Consider the following 19690-nt stretch of genomic DNA (forward strand, 5'->3'; position numbering starts at 1 on the left):
GTTATTTACAATTCTCTTTATAGTGAATACGCCAGTAGTATATAATAGAGAATAATATTGGCATGGTTAAATCAAATATAACAAAGGAAGCTGGAATCAAGCAGAATAACTGCACCAATGCTTTTTTCCACACAACCAGTTATCCTGCTTGGTTCCAGCTTCCTTTGTTACATGGGATGAAACCAGTGGGAGGCATTAGAATAGGACATGGTATAGAAGATTCCAATGGGTTTTTGCCATGAGGCACAGTAAGAACATTGATGCAGGCGACACTTTAGCCACCCCTGGTGACTAAACAGGGACCCCAGAACCATTTAGTATATATAGGCACCCTTGGGTATATATTTAATATATATAGGTACTATGGCTGAGATGTCAAGTGCTAATTACTTAATAGATCCCATTTAAAATTAATATTTAAACCATTTTATGGCGCCCTCTAGGTGTTAAGGGGTGGTTCATCGTGAAATCAGGGTCACTTTAAGGCAGAGATGGGTAATCAATGATTTATCAAATCTATTAATTGCACGTTATAATATACTTTTCCATATTGTTGGTGTATTATTTCAAAACAATATGTATTGTTTTATATCCTGTATATAACAATATGTGGGTGAGGTTCTCCTTTAATTTGCTTTGTATAAAAACAAGTTGAGTGTTACGAGAAGTGCAAGGAATGGAGTGTAGTCATCCTAAAATCACTGGTGTCAGAAACCTCTAAGAAGCTAAAAACAATAATAAGGGAATTTTTCGCATATATTTTACTTGCCAAAAAGTTATCTAAAGCATAAAGGTTATTAAATAAATAGGAATAAGCTATTAAAATATAAATCAAATACCCTGAATAGATTTGGGATCTGAACAATATTAAAAATGTTAATACAGACTAGCATAGTTAGCATAGCATGCCATTGCCCTAATGCTACTCTATCAGAAGCATTAAACCTTGCCTCTATAGATAACATCTATTCAAGTGTTTTTAATGACATTAAAGGGGTTGTTCACCTTTGAGTTAACCTTTAGTATGATGTAGCGAGTGGTATTCCAAGGCCATTTTCAATTGGTTTCAATTGTTTTTTCTGTGGTTTCTGGATAATGGATACCATACCCGTATGTTCCATCACAAAGTGCTGGCTCTTTCTGAAAGCACATGATAAGGCACAATGCACTGAGAAGGCTGCCTACACACCAATATTACAACAACAAAAAATACATCTGTTGGTTCAGGAATGAAATGTTATATTGTAGAGTGAATTATATGTAAACAGTGTAATTTAGAAATAAAAACTCACCATAAAAATCATTTTAATTCCTTTAAATGCTTACAATATTGTTGCATTCGGTCAGGGTCAAGAAAAACCCGACCCAAACATCACTATTGTGCCCCCTCCTCTTTCTTACCCTTTTGCATCCTTATACACCCCACATAGATATTATTGTGGTCACCCTGCTCAGCTGACCATTCAGCTTGTTATGTACATTAAGACATGCATTTATATCTGTCTGTATTTGTACCTTTTGGCCACCCCTGGTTAATTGCTACATATGGCAAGGTTCTCATTACATTTCAGAAACAGCAACATCTTTCCCCTTCTGAGACAAATTGAAGATTAAAAAATAAGAAAAGTAGAAAAATATAAATATTTACCTGAAGTCAATTATTCAACTTCCAGAATCCATCTACAGCTTTGGGCCTTTCAACTTCCCATGGTGGGCTTGACAAACAGGGGTAGAAGTAGGGGTTAACAGTAGAAGCATCTGCCTAGAATGAAACCCATACTAAGAAAAAGTTGTGGTTCAACATTCCAGAAAATTGGTTTATAACAGCACACTATTTGAGAGGCTTACCATTAGACTTGCCTCTTCTCGTTTCAACTTCCAGCATCCATCTACAGCTTTGGGCCTTTCAACTTCCCATGGTGGGCTTGATAAACAGGGGTAGAAGTAGGGGTTGACAGTAGAAGCTTCTGCCTAGAATGAAACCGTACTAAGAAAAAGTTGGGTTCAAAATTTCAGAAAATTGGTTTAACACAGCACGGTATTTGAGAGGCTTACCATTAGACTAGCTTCTTGCCTCTTCTCACCCTTTAAGTGTCGGCTGGTCTGTGCCCCATTCTAACTCCTCTGACAGGGGGGTAATGGGGTGGTGAGACAGCGAGGATTGCTACACTTGCCTTGGGTGCAAAAGCCCCTGCTGACAAAGAAGGAGTTTGAACCTGAATGTAAAATATACCTAAAGAAAGCCGGCTTCCGACTTTATAGCTGCACGCCTGCTCTCCCCTTTTGTGACATCATCAGCAGGGCTGGTCGGCGCGGGTCTATAAATGGAGCCCGGAAGTGGAGCCCGGGGCGGGTGGGCGTGGGCTGAGTGAGGGCGGGTCAGGGTCAAGACAGTGAGGATTGCTTTGAGTGTCGGCTGGTCTGTGCCCCTAACTAACTCCTCTGTGCCCCTTTAAGTGCATCTTCTCCAACATGAACATCCCCAACATGGCCAGTCTTTCCTCATAGCTAAGATTTTCCATACCTTTTACCTCCCTAGTTGGCCTTCTCTGGACCCTCTCTAATTCAGTAATGTCCTGTTTTCCAACCCTTTAAGGCCCCCCTGGGCTGGTGGAATTTATAACTCTTTAAAGAAGAGGAGTGCTGGCCCAGGGTAAGCAATTAGTCATTAGATATGTCTAACAAACCAAGGCTTTCCCTTTAATTAATCACTTGTCAGCTCATCAAGCTCAACCCCTCCAAATATATCCCAGCACCCATAACTACACACACCCACTGAAACTATATATACCAACATCTACATTAATTGACTTGTCTTGCTACATGCAGGAGCTGTGATTCTAACTTACAAACTGAAATATAAAAACTCTAGATAACTAAATTTAAGTCTTGTGATTTACGGTAATTTACATTTATTCAGGACATGACTATTTTATTCAGAAAGAGGCAAAGGTAATGGGGACAAAGTTACATTTACAACTTGGGTACTACAAAGTCATGTTCAAAGGACAAGTCAACATATTGCAGGGGTTAAGACTTTTTCATTTTTGCTCATTTATTGTTGCTTCGCCTGAAATTGTGGATGAATACTTTTGTTTCTTGTGTGTGTCTGAAAAAAGTATAAACACTTCATGTTTAATCAGGGTTACCCCAACACATGTGCATGCACCTATCAGGGAGGGAAAAGGGGCAAAAACCTTGAATACTATTTTGACAGAAGAACAACATTAATTATTCAAGTTTCTCATTAAAAGACAGAATGTAAAAAGGTGGAATTTTATTTTAAAAAAAAATGTATTGCCCTCCCTAATTACACTCTTGGGTGCCAGAGATCACACCTGCACCTGGCTGTATATATATATCATATAATCTCTTAAATCACAAGAAAAGTAAAATGCATTGAATAGAAATAAAAGTCAGAACACTGATCACTTGACAGGCCATTTTGTGCCCACACTTCTGGTAATGAGCGTCCTTTTGCTTGTGGAGTTGTGGAGCCAATGCAATCCCATAGTTGCCGGTTAGATCTGCCAGTTTATCAGTATGTCCCAAGTTTCCGGCAGCTGAGCAGTTTGCAGAGGTTGCTTAAAGTAAACTGAGCCCAGTAAATACCCATGGAGAACTTCTGAAGATTTCATTTAATTAAATCCAAATGATTGCAGGTATCCATGATATTAAAGGGCAACATTGGGAACCAAATACAAAACCACATTGGCCGATCAATCAAAGGTCGGCAAAGAATCCCCTTTCCTTTCCACATTCATTGGTCAGTGAAAAAAAAAACTTGAGGTTCCAGGAAATTTTTCAGGTATTTTATGATTTGAAATAAAATTGTCTGGGTTGAAGGAATCTCCCATAAAATTGCATTAGACTACACTTACACAGCATAAAAATGATTCTAGAATATTGGCAGATGCGCTTAATCTCCTCCAACTGGCAGTGGGAAAAAATATTCAGGACGCGTATGGAAAGTAATACATCTTATTTCCACTGGTAATTTACATGAATGTCGGCAGGAAGGCAACTTTTGGACGTTTTGTCGGAAATTAAGGGGTGACAATAGATACCAGCTGCCAGGGTCTGGCAAAAAGTTTTCAGAATATTTCAGAAAAGCTTTCACAGAGACGTCCACCTCTTCTGATCTGGGTGATATTTGGCCTTGCCCAGAGCATGTCCTAGTCAAACACTAACCACGATCTTTGCCCCCCCCCCATACCCACTTCTACATCAGTAGTGGACTCTAAAAAAACCCCGGGAGAGTTGACAGGTCGGCATAAATAGAAAAATTGTGATCAACAGAATGGGACAACTTTACGCCCCAGTGTATTATAACTGTGCTGATGTCATCAGGTTAATGTCACCACAGTGTGACCCTGTAATTGAGCCGACAGTGATGTCATCAATGAGCAAAATCTTAGCAGCCAGCGTGTAACTAGTGTAACTCAGTGCTGGATTCTCTTGGTGTGACTACAGTTCAGTTCTTTAACAGTGCGAAAAGGACAATATAGAGGGATTGATTTTCTTATATGAAGAATTTGGATGGAGAAACACTAAAGTCCATAATTAGAAATGCTAGGAATAACAGATTGAGAAGATCAAATGTTTTTTATTGCATTAAGTGTGAAATTTGGCTATTTGGACTATTGCTATGACTATTTGCTACAAAGGCCCTTCAGGCATTGAAGGGAATCAGGGGGTCCCACTGACATTACTGCTGTACCCACATAATACTGGGGATGGGCCTTTCCACCACCCACCGGCTCGCTGAACACTCACTATCCGCTCTTTTACAATAAACTGTAAATACTTTTTTTTTTTTGCAACTCTGCTTTAGGCAAATAGAAAGGCACAAAGCATTTTAAGGTCCAGTCTTTTTTACACACAGTTAAATACATTTCAGAAGCGCTTTCAGCATTTTCCCATGGGCTGCAATTTGCATATGTCTATAATAATAATAATAATAATAATAAAATAACCCCGAATTCCAAGCTGGTAAAGCAAAAGAACAACAAAACCCACATGACTACAGTCCGTACAAATGGAAGGATCTTGGGGAGGGAGGGGCATAAAAGTCGTACACAAGAAACATAGAACTTATAAAGCTTGTAAACAGACAATCTGAAATACATTTTATTCATGGAAAAAAATATCGTCAGTAAAAAGTACCACTCTGAAGTGCACTGCCTGAGTTTATTCATTAGCAGTTCTCTCTCTGCGCCGGAGCACCAGACAGACTGGGAGCAATACCATGCAGTTCCCTCTGGCACCCGAGCGGTTAAGGAGGAACACTTCAGCACGAGCTGGAAATAAAGTTGTCACATGTGCCACATTATAAATATCACAAAGGAGTCTCTGATAGGTGGAGCTGCTGCTGTTGTGCTTTCCGCTTGTTTGAGGCAAATCTGAAGACATTTGGCACCAAGTTCTGTTGGCTGATGGGTTAGGACAAGTTTCATTCGAGGACTTGCAGCGGATACAATGACACCTTCTCTTTGTTCATCGTCTTATTTGGATTGTAGAGATTTCTTAATCTCATTGACGTCCATCTACAGAGGAGGGAAAGAAGACATTGTATTTCAGAGAGGAATATATCACAACACTGCAAGAGGCCATAGTTACAATGCAATGCACAGCTTTTGTACATGTCAATGCATCCAAGTTGATTTTTTTTCAAGCAGATCTGCACTAGTGATGTGCGGGCCGGCCCGGGACCCATTGGTTTACCCATGAGTTGGGCGGGTTTGGGTTAGCTGCCACATCTAATCTTCCCTGCCCGCAAACTAAAACTGCTGGCTTTGCGCTCCTCCATTTATAGTGACGTCCTTGCGGGGCGGGTGTAGGCCTTTAAATGGAAAAGCCAAGCCCGGTTAGGGTCGGGTGCTGGTACTACAGCAACACTGTATTCACAATGGCCAGCAGAATAAGGCAAAGTGTGCATTATTCATATTTTTATCTGGCGCAAAGTGCAGACTGAAGCTTGATCCCAGACACAAATGAGTTTACAATGAGCTCTACGGGGTGAAATGTTGCCCCTGTGTCTCAGTAAATTATCTTTTTAGTCTTTAAAGGGACAAAAGCAGCAATGCATGTTAGACCTGTTAGATTTTTCAGCATAGTCAATATAAGGTTTTTATTTTATAGCAAAAAAGGGAATGTTGTGCTCACCAATAATTTTTAAACCATTAAGCAGGGGTGCAATGAGGCTGTGACCACAACATTCATACAGACAAATACAAGAGTCCTCTGCACTCAACCCATTAGCAATATATTAAGGACACTGATACTTGAGCCTTAACCTACTAAAAAATGGCTTAACTTTAAACAAAATAGGGATTGTTTGTCCATACATCGCAATACACTCAAGCTGGCCAACTACATCAAAGTCATTCCCAGTCCGGCCAGTCCCACACATACCTGCATCTGATTCATCAAGAGTTCTACCACTTCATAATACATCCTACGCAGGGACCAAGCTTCATCTGCAATTTGCTTTCAAGTTTAAAACTCCCAAAATTGGCTTTTTATTTTTAGGTTTTTATTTTAGGGGAAAGTCAAAAAGTGGGAGACTTGGCTACTACTACAGGGGCTATAGTGGCATTTCTAGGAGAACAATCAGAAGTGCCAGACCCCCTTAGCAAAAGCAACAAGTGCAGTAACCATTAAAATACACACAGTCACAAGGTTTCCTATAAGAACTCACCTGTAATCTCAGTCGTATCTTTTTCTCTTCATCTAGTTCAGAAAGAAGTTGTTTGATCTCCTTCCTGTAACACAAATAGCATGTTTTTAAAAACAATATACATGGAGTCACGTGATTTCTTCAACGCAAAGCAAAATGGAAAGTGACCAAGTTCCTATTAGGGTCAAGGAGAGAGCATGGGATGCCTGAAAATGAGACACTGAGACACCTGCTTAATGGAAGAAATTCCTGTACGGGGAGAGCTAAAAATGAAGACAGAAATCCTACTGTAAGAGATCAGGACTGATTGAACAAGGAGACTCAAGGACATAAGAAAGCTTAGCAGGCACAGGCAAACAAAATAACTTTTATATGACATACATATATAGGTCCTGACCTATACAGAATAAAAGTCAGTGTCCCTTTAAGCAGGAGAATTAGTAAAAAGGGGAACTTACTTCTGTTGGTCTTTCATGGTTTCAATGATAGATCTCAGCTCCTTGACCTGTGACTGTAACTCTTCTAACGGCGACTGACTATGATCAGCTTTCTGTCTTGTTTCTGCACTAGAGAAGGATGGAGAGTTCGACCGGTGGCTGCCAGCGGCAACTGTATGGAATGCTGATGGTGCTCCAGATGCCCCATGAGAAAAACTGACACTGGCAATCAAGCCTCCTGGCTTGGGTGGCAAAACAGTTCTGTGATCTGGCATCTGGGAAATAAGTAGAATTCTCTTTAGTTCTGCCCTTCTGTCAAAAGCCATGAAAAGTGGACTAAGTCCAGATTGAAATTGTAATGCCTTTTACCCACAATGCAACACTGCATTGAGTGCATCGAAAAATCGAGTGTATTAACAAGTAATTCTCATGTTTATAATTATAAGCCCTAATATCTTAGGGCTAACCTTGGTATATGTGTCTAAAATCATTGTGTAATGTGTAGTACAATTTTAATGAAAGGTTCATAGTTGTTGTGTGTTTGTATGTATTTGCATAGTTGTGTGTGTTGTATGTATTGCATAGTTGTTGTTGTATGTATGTGCGTGTTGTGTGTGTGTTATTGTGTGCGTGTGTAATTATGTATCTGTTTACAAAGAGGGCACAAACTGCCAACAATGAACTTGATTGAAGTTTGTCTTTTCCAGCCCAAGTAATGTTTATAACTGCTCAAAGTTTGGACAGCAGCACATAATATTATATAAATAATAGTCTTTATTGGCTCCACATTAAAAACAGGCAAGAGTATCAAGGCCTTATTGTTGCCTATGATTAAACGCATAACTGAACCAAATGCGCCAGACCTTGATCCTCTTGCCTGTATTTAAGGTGGAGCCAATACAGACTATTATTTTACTATAATTGGATTATGTGCTGCTGTCCAAACCTTGAGGAGTACATTTGAGCTATTGGGGAAGCCTGAGGACTGTGCAGGATCTACAAATACAGACGGTGAGCTGGGAGTGGCTATTCTTTGCATGGCCTATTCCTTTAAGGTTTGTTACTATGTCGTCTGCACTTTCCAAAAGTTGGCATAAGTTCAAGAAGATTAAACAAAAAGTAGTCCTTAAATAAAGTACCGGCACACTAACAGCATGCGTGATAATTAGGAAACAGGCTGCCAACCCACTCAATTAAAACATTTTTTAATAACAATGAATAAAAATCCAATTAGAAAACAGCATACATTATATCTAGTTTATCCATGGGTATTATATGACACCTAATGCCTTTATAACAACCAAATATGTATACAGTGTACTGGGAGAGAAAGATGAGTTTGTAGGGCCGAGACTGGAGCCTAATACCATAAATAGGGATATGTTGGTGTCTCTCTATGCCTCAAATAAATTGCTATAGCTCTCCCCAAAGACAGACCTACACCAAATGTACAGCCACATGAAAACAGGCTGTGAAATGCACATGGGAAGCAAGAGAATGTTTAGGGCCATGAAGACCAAATTGCTGCAACTGAATGAGAAGAGATGCTTTATACCATAACTTGAAACAAATCTCTCTGTCCCTCAAATGGATTTCTGTCACTCTCCCCAAACACACACACACCAATTGGGAGCAAGAAAATAAGTGTGTTTGGGGAGAAGAATAGTGATCCATTTAAGCGACAGACTATAGGTACATTGGCCGGGGGGTTCCAGAATATGATACAAGGTATACCCTAAATCTAGAACAAGCCTATAAAAACAGTTTCCCTTTGTGGGAAGGCTGGTACCTATCCTATGTAAGTAGAGAAAGGCTAGCACTAATTAAAGCGATGGGGACAGCATGTAGAATTTCACTTACTTGTGATGTTGTGGCAGATCTAGATGTTTTCTTGGAAGCCTCTATTGCTCTCTGTGCCAAGGCTGCAAGTTCATCCTTCTCTTCCTCTGGGCTTGGGGAATCAAAGAAATCTGGACTAGATAGGGAAGACTGCAAAATGTAGAAAAAATATATTGTGAATATTTCATCCTGCTTTAATATACTGTATATATTGTATATCTGTGACCATTATCTTCTTTCTATCGGACCCATTGGAAATGCTCATAATCTTGAATAAAACAAAATACAGGGGGCTGGCAATGCGGTGCTGCATAGTACAAGTATTACTGTAATTAAAGGTGAATGTTGACAGCTTTAGTACTGGTTTGGCAGGAATACTAGCAGAAGTCTGTGCCTAATCCTGCAAGTGAAACCAGCTGCCGTATTAGACTACTGTTAAAGGGCATTGACTCAAAGGATGAAAACAAAATGTTTACTATTTGTGGGTCCCTGGTAAAGCCTCAATTTGAGTTTGGAGTGAAGTGTTTTGGCATCCAGACATATATTAATGAGCTGGAGAGAGTGCAGAGACGTGCAACTAAATTGGTTAAAGAGATGCAAGAGTTTCAATTATTAGGTTAGGCTGTTGAGACATGATTACTCTTTACAAGACCAGTGGTTTGGGATCTTTTTCCATAAAAAGGATCAACACAACGGAGGCCACCCTTAGACTAGAGCAGAGATCCCAACCAGTAGCTTGTGAGTAACATGTTGGTCTCCAACCCTTGGATGTTGCTCCCAGTGACCTCAAAGCAGGAGCTTATTTTGAATTCCAGGCTTGGAGGCAAGTTTGGTTTCATAAAAACCAGGTGTACTGCCAAACAGAGCCTCAATGTAGGTTGACAATCCGCATAGGGGCTACCAAATGGCCAATCACAGAACTTATTTGGCACCCAAGAACATTTTCATGTTTGTGTTGCTCCCAACTCCTTTTACTTTGAATGTTGCTCCCGGTTCAAAAGGTTGGGGATCCCTAGACTAGGGGAACAGAGCATTTATTTGAAGCAGCAGAGGTGGTTCTTCACAGTGATGTTGATGATGGCAGATTTTATTAATTCCTTTAAAGGTTTTCTTGGAGAAACATAATACCATAGGCTATTGTGATACTAAAATCTACAATTAGTGTAGACATTGGTATATATAGTTTATAACGACAAAATTCAGCAAATAGACGGCACTTCTGGACAAAATTTATTTTGGCAAAACTGCTGGGAAAGGCCTAATGCGTTTTGGGATCAATTCCCTTAATCATAGGCTCTTTTTTTGTTTTTTTACTGACAGTATATAGTTTATATATGAGAGTGTATAAGGTAGGTCAGTATAGGTTTGTATAGACATATGCATTGAGTTATGTGCACTGAGGATTATTTGGAAGGGCTGAAAGGTCTTTTTTCTACCCAGTTTAACCTATTATAAGTTTCAGTACCTGGACCATTCAACTTGTAGGAGAATTGCATGAGAATATTTATCTTGTGATGCATAATCTGTATTACAAAGGTTTTTAGTGTGAGGTACATATGCATGAAAAGACCAGTACACTTGGAATGCATGAAGTCACAAAGTAGTATTCAGGAACACTTCCAGGGCCCAGATCCACACCCTGCGCTGGTTTTCTTCCCCCAGCTGAGACCTCCCCTATAGGGGCCAGTCACGGCAAAACCACATTGCGAGCGCGCTTGCGCGTTGCCGGGGTTGTCGGTCCGGAGGAGGGCCCTGAAACTGGAGCCACAGTCCGACCCCGAACATTTCCTTCCATCCCCATAGGTACCAGCTTCAGCAAGGAGCGGAAGTACCTTCCATTACAGCTTGTTCTTAGCAGGCAATAGTTGTGAAGAAATCTCTGTCAGAGTTCCCATTGGCATTTTGTGAATACAGCAGGCAAGCTATGTTTGCTGACTTAACGTAAAAGTTTTATACAGTCCCAACCTGGAGGATTCTAAACACCTTTGTAAAAACACAATTTGGCCATGTAAAAACTGCACCATGATTAATTTGAAACTGAAAGTGCATCTATAGCCCCAAAAGGTACGCTTCTCGCAACTTGTGCAATTTACATTTTAAGCCTTGTTTTAGATATTAGTAGTTTTAAATTGCTAATATATGGCTGTTGCCTCAGCAGCTCAACCAGAGTTTCTATGTTAAGAGTTACAGGTGTAGATGAATATGCAGATGGTGTCTCCAGTGAGGCGCAGCTTTGCATACTCATAGACTATACAGAAAGAATATGATTATATGATATAATATAGTCTGGTTGCCCAGCTACAATACAACAGGACCTTCACTATTACTATACAGAAGGGAAAGACATACCGATGTCAGTGACTGGGATGGAGGACGTCTACCACTGGATTTAGGTCTTGATGCAGTCGGATGACTTAGTTTTTCTCCCACTGTCACAACTGAATCAAAACCTTCTACATCTGCAAGATAAAAAGCAATGCCTGCAGTCAGATTTATGCTATATATTAAGCATAACGACAGGACAAGATAGGATACACAAGGTTTTAGTATGATCAGTATTTATCAAGTTGGAAATAACCAGGGATGCACCGAATGCTTTTATTCAGCAGGATTCGGCCGAATCCTTCTGCCCGGCAGAACCGGATCCGAATCCTAATTTGCATATGCAAATTAGGGGTGGGCAGGGAAAACGCATGACTTTTTGTCACAAAACAAGTAAAAAAGGGTTTCCCCTTTCGACCCCTAATTTTCATATGCAAATTAGGATTCAGTATTTGCCCGAATCTTTCACGAAGGATTCGGGGGTTTGGCCGAATCCAAAATAGTGGATTCGGTGCATCCCTAGAAATAATACAATACATATAAAGTGTTGTGCCACTTCTGAACAAAGTTAATGACCACCTAGAATTAAACACACATTGCTTTTCTCCACCGTAAAAATATATATATATATTACTTAGTGATATAATTGCATGTGTCTCACTGAAGCTTTTGTATTATAAAAAACAATGTTCTCCCTGGTATTGATGATATCACCTTAGAGTTCCAGGTCCTGTATAAAAGCACAAGAAACAAGTAATTCTCATGTTCGTAAATGATACACATTATAATACTGCGTCCTTAGCACCAAGGACATTTCCTAATCATGAGTGATTCTCTGCCCAACTCAATAACAAAATCTAAGTTTTGCCACATTTCCCAGTATGGCCTAGTAATTTAACAGCACACTTTTAACTTAATTGACTTTACAATCGATGATCTATGAAAGCATAGCCATTCATTACTTGTATACATTTAATTTACTATATAAATGTGCTGATAAAAGAATTGGAAGATTCATCTTAAAACTGGCTTAAAGGAACAGTTCAGTGTGAAAATAAAAACTGGGCAATTAGATAGGCTGTGCAAAATAAAAAATGTTCCTAATATAGTTAATTAGGCAAAAATGTATAAACGCTGGAGCGACTGGATGTCTAACATAATAGCCAGAACACTACTTCCTGCTTTTCAGCTCTCTTGGTTTACACTGACTGGTTACCCTGGTTACCAAGCAGTAACCAATCAGAGACTTGAGGGGGGGCCACATGGGTCATACCTGTTGCTTTTGAATCTGAGCTGAATGCGGAGGATCAATTACAAACTCACTGAACAGATATGTACCATGTAGCCCCCCTTCAAGTCGCTGAAAAGCAGGAAAAGCTAATATGGCAGCTGATATCCTAAACATACAGAGAGAGCTTCTAGGGCTGTTTACTCAGGTATGGTAAAGAATTCTGCAGAAAAAATATAGTGTTATAGCTTGCACTATTGTGGCTAATCTATAGGCAATAAACTGCCTTGGTAGCTTTCCTTCTCCTTTAAACATGTTTGTTGTAGATAAAAGTTGATGGGACTATACCTAGAGCAGGGACCACTAGGGCCTGGGCCCACCAGAATATAGCCTGATACCCGTAGCTAGGAGCACAAGCCTCCCTTAAGGTCAGGCCCATCCCGGAACATTATAGTGTCGAGAGGGGAGTCATTAGCGTTGGGAGTTTTTCGGAAACCAAGGCCTGGAGCTACTTACACAATACAGGTCACAGCCAGAAAAGTAAAGAAAAATTACAGCCCTCGTGTCTAAAGGAACTACTAACGGGAGTGCATTTAAGCCTTCTTTTCTACAGCATCCTCTACAGCAAGATATTTTGTTTGTTGTCTACGAGGACCAAGAAATAATGTTTCTATAATAACTTCTATAATCTCACATATTAAAGGGAATGAAAAGGGGCCTTTAAATAAATACATAGAAAAAAATAGGGTTTAAAATTCCTATTTCCCTGTCTTTCTGCAACTGTCATTTCAGTATACTGGGTTTTGAACGGGCGCAACAATGACCCCAAGCCCAGTGTAGCGCCATGAATGCTTCAACAGATATCCATTCTGCCAGTATCTAGTACAGGGTTATTGTACCTTGTTAGCCTTTGATCAAAACAGAAATAAATAGAGTAAATTATACCTTGACAGGGACACTATATATTTAATGGGGTGGTTCACCTTCAAGTTAACATTTAGTATGTTGTAAAACGGCTAATTCTAAGCAACTTTTGAATTGGTCTACATTAATAAATTTTTATAGTTTTTTATTTACAGTATTTGCCTTTTTCTTCTGACTGTTTACAGCTTTTACATGGGGGTCACTGACCCCATCTAAAAACAAATGCTCTGTAAGGCTACACATTTATTGTTATTGCCACTTTTTTGCTCATATTTCTATTCAGGCCCTCTTCTATTATTTTTCCAGTCTGTTATTCAAATCAATTCATGGGTGCTATGGTAATGTGGAACCTAGCATAGGTTCCAAATTAATACATAGCGGAATACATAGTGGAATTGTGTCATTGTCAGTATACAATAGAAGCACTAGGAGATACTTTGTACATGATCATTATTGCCCTTTATTTATATAGCACTGACATATTCTGCAGAGTTTATGATCCACATCAGTCCCTGCCCCAGTGGAGCTTACAATCAAAGCTCCCTATCACATTCACACACTAGGAGTCACTTAATCTGTATGTGTTGGCATTCTGAAGTACACACAGAAAACCCACAAAAGAATGCTCTGGCTGGAATCAAACTCAAGACCCCAGCACTGCAAGGCTGGTGCAGCTTAGAGGTGAAATGGCAAAAGTCTGGGTGAAATATTTAACTACTGGATTGTGTTGCCCTAGTGGCTGAGGCACTTTCAGACAGCAGGTGTCCTAGATATTCAGAATGTGCATCTGTTCGGGGTTTTAGAAGAATAATTTGTTTGCATATGAAATTGAAAAGTGCCCTGTTGTGTGAAAAACTCTGCTGTGAATAAAACACAAGCGCAGACCTGCTTGAAGTTACACTGGGAATTGCCATTTCTGTCATTTGTGCAAATACCCACTATATACAGTTACAGTGTTCTTAGATCATGTTGCACCACAAATAAGTCAAAAAGATTTATAAACCTATTAAAAGTTTCCATTATAATAGATATGTGTTATTAATAATAATAATAATAATAATACATATATTAGTAGTGTACAAGTAGTGGGCAAAGTCTGCAGAAAGGGGCAGACTAAGGGAGTGCTTTTATTCATTTTAGCATCACTGCATGCACACTCCAATTGAGTTAGAAAACAGCACAACAATGGATTAAATGCATAAGGGCCCGGGGCACACTAAGTGTGTTGTCCATTTTCCTCCACAGGCCTTTTTTCTGGAGACAGAGGAAAGCGGATCTACTAATATGTGAACACCTCCATAGCTCAAATAACAGGCCCAGAGTTGGACTGGTGTGGAGCTACATGGAGTGGATATTAGCACTAAAATGTATGCATTTGTGTATTTGCTCTGATATGCACTCCATGTAACTCCACACAGGCAGACAACGGCCTACCATTGGAGCTATGAGGTGTGTGCATAAGAGTGGATCCACTTTCTTCCACCTCTAGAATAAATGCCTGCGGAGGAAAACAGACAATCCACTTAGTGTAACCTTGGCCTTAGATTATTAGTTAATATTGTTAATGATATTGTCATACTCCAGAACACTAATCTCTACAAGTCACAATAAAGCCAGCAATCCGCTCACTTAGTGCAGTACTATTCCTTCCACTTCTCCTAATTGGTATTGTGAGATTTAAATATATATTACTGATCATCTGGGGCACCTATTGGTCAGAAGAGTGCTGCTTTGATATGTTCTGAATCTGAAAGGCCTGGTAATACAATTAGAATTTTTTGCATCAAAACCTTGTGTACTGCCAAAAAGAGCCTACTATAGGCAGCCAGTCCATATAGGGGCTAACCAATAGCCAATCACAGGCCTTATTTGGCATCCCCAGGAACTTTTTGCATGATCATGTTGCTCCCCAATTTTTTTTTACATTTGACTCATGGGTAAAAAACTTTGGGGACCCCTGGTGTAGACTATGCAGTACTACCCCAAGCCTCGCGTTATGGATGGACGTCAAGTGTCTCATGAAGCATGGCTGAAATCCAACCCTAAAACATTGTTTATATTCACTATGCTATTGATTGAGTTTAACCACTACGTATTGGAATGATTGTACGATCTTGTCTTAATAGTTACTGCTGTTAGCCTAACATGTCCTTTCCTGGCTAATTGATGCACGCTTCAATGCATAGGTGCACACATAGGTGCTGCCACTCTGATTAGTACATGTGATGCCGAGTGCAGTGCCCAAGGGAACACGCAGCAGTACAAACACTGAGTGTGGGGATGGAGAGTTGCCATTATTTACATGCATTCAAGACCTAAGGCTGGAGCAGAGAAGTCTTACCCTCATCAAGTGAAGAAGAGTAGTTACCCATGGTAAAGAGATTTAATTGAGGAAAGCTTGGTGGGAAAATGAATAGAAAAGTGTCACTTAATAAGGTACATCAGTCATGGCACTCTAAAGAGACACAGAGAGAACAGCATGAAACAAAAACATGGAAAATAAAGGAAACGCAGGATCTGCAGATATTTTCAACTGCAAACCAAACTGTGGGGATTGTCCTACTGGCAGAGGAAAATACAGATGACACAGATTTGGGGTATGTGAATGGGTACTTGAATCCATCAATCTGTTTAAATGTTTTGAATATTGGAGCACCATACGTATATTCAAAATACACCTAAATTTTATTCAAATATTATGATATAGACTAATAAGAATGTTGATGGCCTGATGTACCCAAACCATGTCCATATACACCCCAAACCCCTTCCACGTCACTGTAAGTTGTAAGGACCACAACTGTCAGATGGAAGATTTGCTTTGCAAACAACACCAGAATGATCACAGCTCACAAATACCATTACACTGACGTATAGTATGTTTTGTACTTGTTTCACAAGCATGTAAGCCTGTTATGCATTGGTGTCTAGTCTATTCGAGCAGCACGTGTGAAAAAATGAAACTCAACTGACCTGTAGGGAGTGGCCCAACAACTAGATGACTAAAGCAACTGGTATTGCAAATTTCACGCCTGGGAAGAATGGCCCGTGCCTATAGGTTTAAAACTTTAAACACAAATGTAAATACAAATCAGACCAGTCAGGCTAATTGTGCAGAAAAAAATCGGCAAGCACTCCGGACAATGCTCGTAGGAATAAAATGTTGAAGTTTATTTCAATGTGTTAAAATCATCAGTATCCTGACGTGTTTCGTATTTCACAGATACGTAATCATAGGCCATAGTCGAAAAACGTATAAGCCATGTAAAAGTCAACTGCAGGAATGTAAGTGCATGAGGAAGCACCTGTGTTTAAAGGGAGATTAGCCAATTCCAGAATGAATTATTAACAAACGACAGCAACCAATTCATTCTTCATCACACTTGAGAAAGGGTATGTAATGACCCCAAACATGTCGTGTAGTAGCCTTGAATAAACACAACCACAGCATTTTTTGCTACCTCGGAGTGCTCTCCTCATTTGTAATTGACTAATAGATGTTGGGATAGCGGTGTTACCAGAAGAGGATTTGATGCATTCCTGATAAGCTAAGGCAGTGTGGAGAAAGTTTTGCTTATTTCATTCTTCATCAACTTTGGTCAGGGAGTACTGAGTTTCAATGCAATCCAAATTAAAAACATTACATACTCAAACAATTCCTCCATGGAGAGTGCAAAGCACTGAAACACAATTATATCGCCATATTGACTGCCCGCAGTACAATGGTAGTTTGCATCTACCAAGCAGCCTTCTCTGCAACATATATTGCCTTTATTAAACTGCTCACACATTGCACAAATGTTTTTCTCAGTGGGGTGCAAATGGCATCATTTTAGATCAGCCAAAGTGTGCCTTTATAAAGTAAAGGTGAGTAAGAGAAGCCCTGGAAGTAATGTCTCATCAAGGCAAGGGTTAATTTCAGGGCTCCCTTGCATCTGCATGGACACTATGCACCTTAGAAAAGCAAACAATGTTTTGGTGCAAGTATACAGGGCTGTGTAAGTACCTATGTGAATAATGTCTAAAGCTGCACCATTTTGCTTACATCTTTCCCCTTAAAGTATGTGCAATTGTGCTACTTTTCATAAACAACTCTTATAAGTCTTGTTTTGCAGAAGCCCTCAGGCAGCGCAGTGGTTCCGGGTTAGGATTGCTACTTTGCAGTGCTGGGGAGCTGGATTTGATTCCAGCCATGGCGGCAAAAGTGTTTGTATGTTCATCTCAGTTCTGTGTGGGTTTCCTCCCACAAACACGCTAGAAGGTTAACTGGCACTTGATCCTAATGTGATCTTAGTGTGTGGGTTAATGTTTCCAATATTAAATGAACTTTTCCTTAATGACTGATAACCAGCAGCACATCAAGGATCTGCAGTATAAGAGCACCAATTTAGTGCTACCAATTACTACTCCAGAGAAACAGAGCAGCAGATCCAGTACTGTGACCTTGTCTCTGTCCCTTGTTCCCCACTGACACTCACTCATGTATAATGGCTAATATTGGGCTAAATTTAGAACTTATTCTGTACTAATAAAGAAAAAATGCGTGAGTGGACAGCCATTATTTCTTTGTCACATTTAAGCCACATCCACTCCTCTTAAACTGCATTTATTGTCATATTATCCATTACCAAATAAAAACAAAATTCTTTTTACAGTTTTGAGTTTTAGTTACTTGAAATGTATACAGAAAATGCAGCAGATAATCTACACAAGCTTGTAGGTTGCAATTGGTCATTATTTAAAGGGGCTGCATACAGTATATATTTCCAATCTCAACAAACTATAACTATAAGGCCCAGATACAGCAGGCAGTTCTAAGAGGGAATAGACAAAGCAGTTGTTTTTGCAGCTGGGGAGCCTGACGTCTCGCCCCGTTCTTTGTACATGACGCACCGCTAGCGCGAGGGTCTTCGCTTTACAGATATTTAGCACTCAGTCGATATGAGGTTATAAAATCTTACCTGGCAGAAAGGGAAGAAATGAGCTGCAGCTCGTAACTCCACAGCAACAGAGCGGCTGTTGTTCAGCTGACTGACTTGAGCAGATGACATTAGAGACAAATGGCAAATCTGACCTGGTTTGTTTACACTGAAGAACTCAGACACGCCGGGTGCAACTCAGCCTAAGGCTTGACTAACTTCAAACACGTAAACATTCCAATGCTCTGATTGGCACATACAAACAGATATGGCTGCATAATATTAGGTTTCCCACAGTTGTAAAAACTTCCCAAACACAATATGGCAATGAAATGAGGTAGAGAAGACTTATTTTTATACTACGTTTACAGTGTTCCAGGCCCTTCACATTTCCAAGCAAAAGACAGAAATAAGCAATGTTCTATGTGATGAGGGTAGGGTTGCCACCTGGCCGGTATTTTACCTGCCTAGTCGGTAAAAATGATGGTTGATCCTAATGTTATTAATAGGGGAAAAAAATACAGTATATAGGAAGGCCGGAATTTTTTTCCAGAAAAGGTGGCAACCCTAGATGAGGGTCATGTTATAGTGCACAAATTATCTGAAATATGTCCCAGAGTTCTGTTTGTCTGCATGTGCTGCACAAAGATAAGCGAGGCTTATAATGGCTGACATTTGCTGCTGGCTTGGTCTCTTATTGTCTGGAGTGCTTAGCAAAAACGATGAACTGTCCAAGGGAAACCTTGTCAGTAAGGACAAGAAACCCATGGGACAATTGTAAAACTCCTGTGTGGTCTCAATAGGTGTACACCTCTATTCTGATTTGATTGCTGACATGGGGCAAATGATTGGATCATCCTAATTTGGCTCACCCTCTGAACCAAACAAGTCCAGGCAGGGCTAAAGTCAGACATGAAGTACTGGGCTCCTGAATACTGCACCCTATGCCTTGCACTAGATGTTGAATTCTTTACTGAAATCTGTTTTTCAAATCACTGCTGGTGGAGAAACCCTGTGTATTTTAGTGACTGGGGAAACAGGCAAAACTGTCCAAACTGCCTCCCATTCACTTTAGGGTGATGTCACATGGAAAAGCTGCACTTTGTATAGGCGACAAATCTCTCAAAAATACCTTTGCATTGGTTTCAGTGGCAGTCTCTAAAATATATGAATTGTATATATGTACCCCCTCTTGTAAAATAAAAGGATATAAGTTACCGAGGAGTTCCATGACCATATAAAATCACGAGGCCAAAGGAACTCAGGTCAAGGAACTCCGGGTGACTTTATTTATTATAATACATGAGTTTCAGTGAGTCATGTGACATGAATAACATCACTA

The 19690-nt window shown here is 39.9% G+C and overlaps 1 protein-coding gene across 1 annotated transcript in view; it reads right to left on the bottom strand.

Annotated features, from left to right (window-relative positions):
- Positions 1-4586: 4586 nt before the first annotated feature.
- LOC108708009 (SH3 domain-containing kinase-binding protein 1) overlaps positions 4587-19690 on the bottom strand; it is a 225220-nt gene continuing 210116 nt past the window's right edge. Inside the window, exons 14-18 of the mRNA XM_041581798.1 lie at positions 11305-11414; positions 8977-9105; positions 7138-7391; positions 6701-6764; positions 4587-5546 (exon numbers count right to left, since the gene is read on the bottom strand). Coding sequence (XP_041437732.1) covers positions 5505-5546; positions 6701-6764; positions 7138-7391; positions 8977-9105; positions 11305-11414 — 599 coding nt within the window. The 3' untranslated portion in view covers positions 4587-5504. The remainder of the gene's footprint in view (positions 5547-6700; positions 6765-7137; positions 7392-8976; positions 9106-11304; positions 11415-19690) is intronic.

This window comes from Xenopus laevis, chromosome 2L (genome assembly GCF_017654675.1).
Source record: "Xenopus laevis strain J_2021 chromosome 2L, Xenopus_laevis_v10.1, whole genome shotgun sequence".
NCBI lineage: Eukaryota > Metazoa > Chordata > Amphibia > Anura > Pipidae > Xenopus > Xenopus laevis.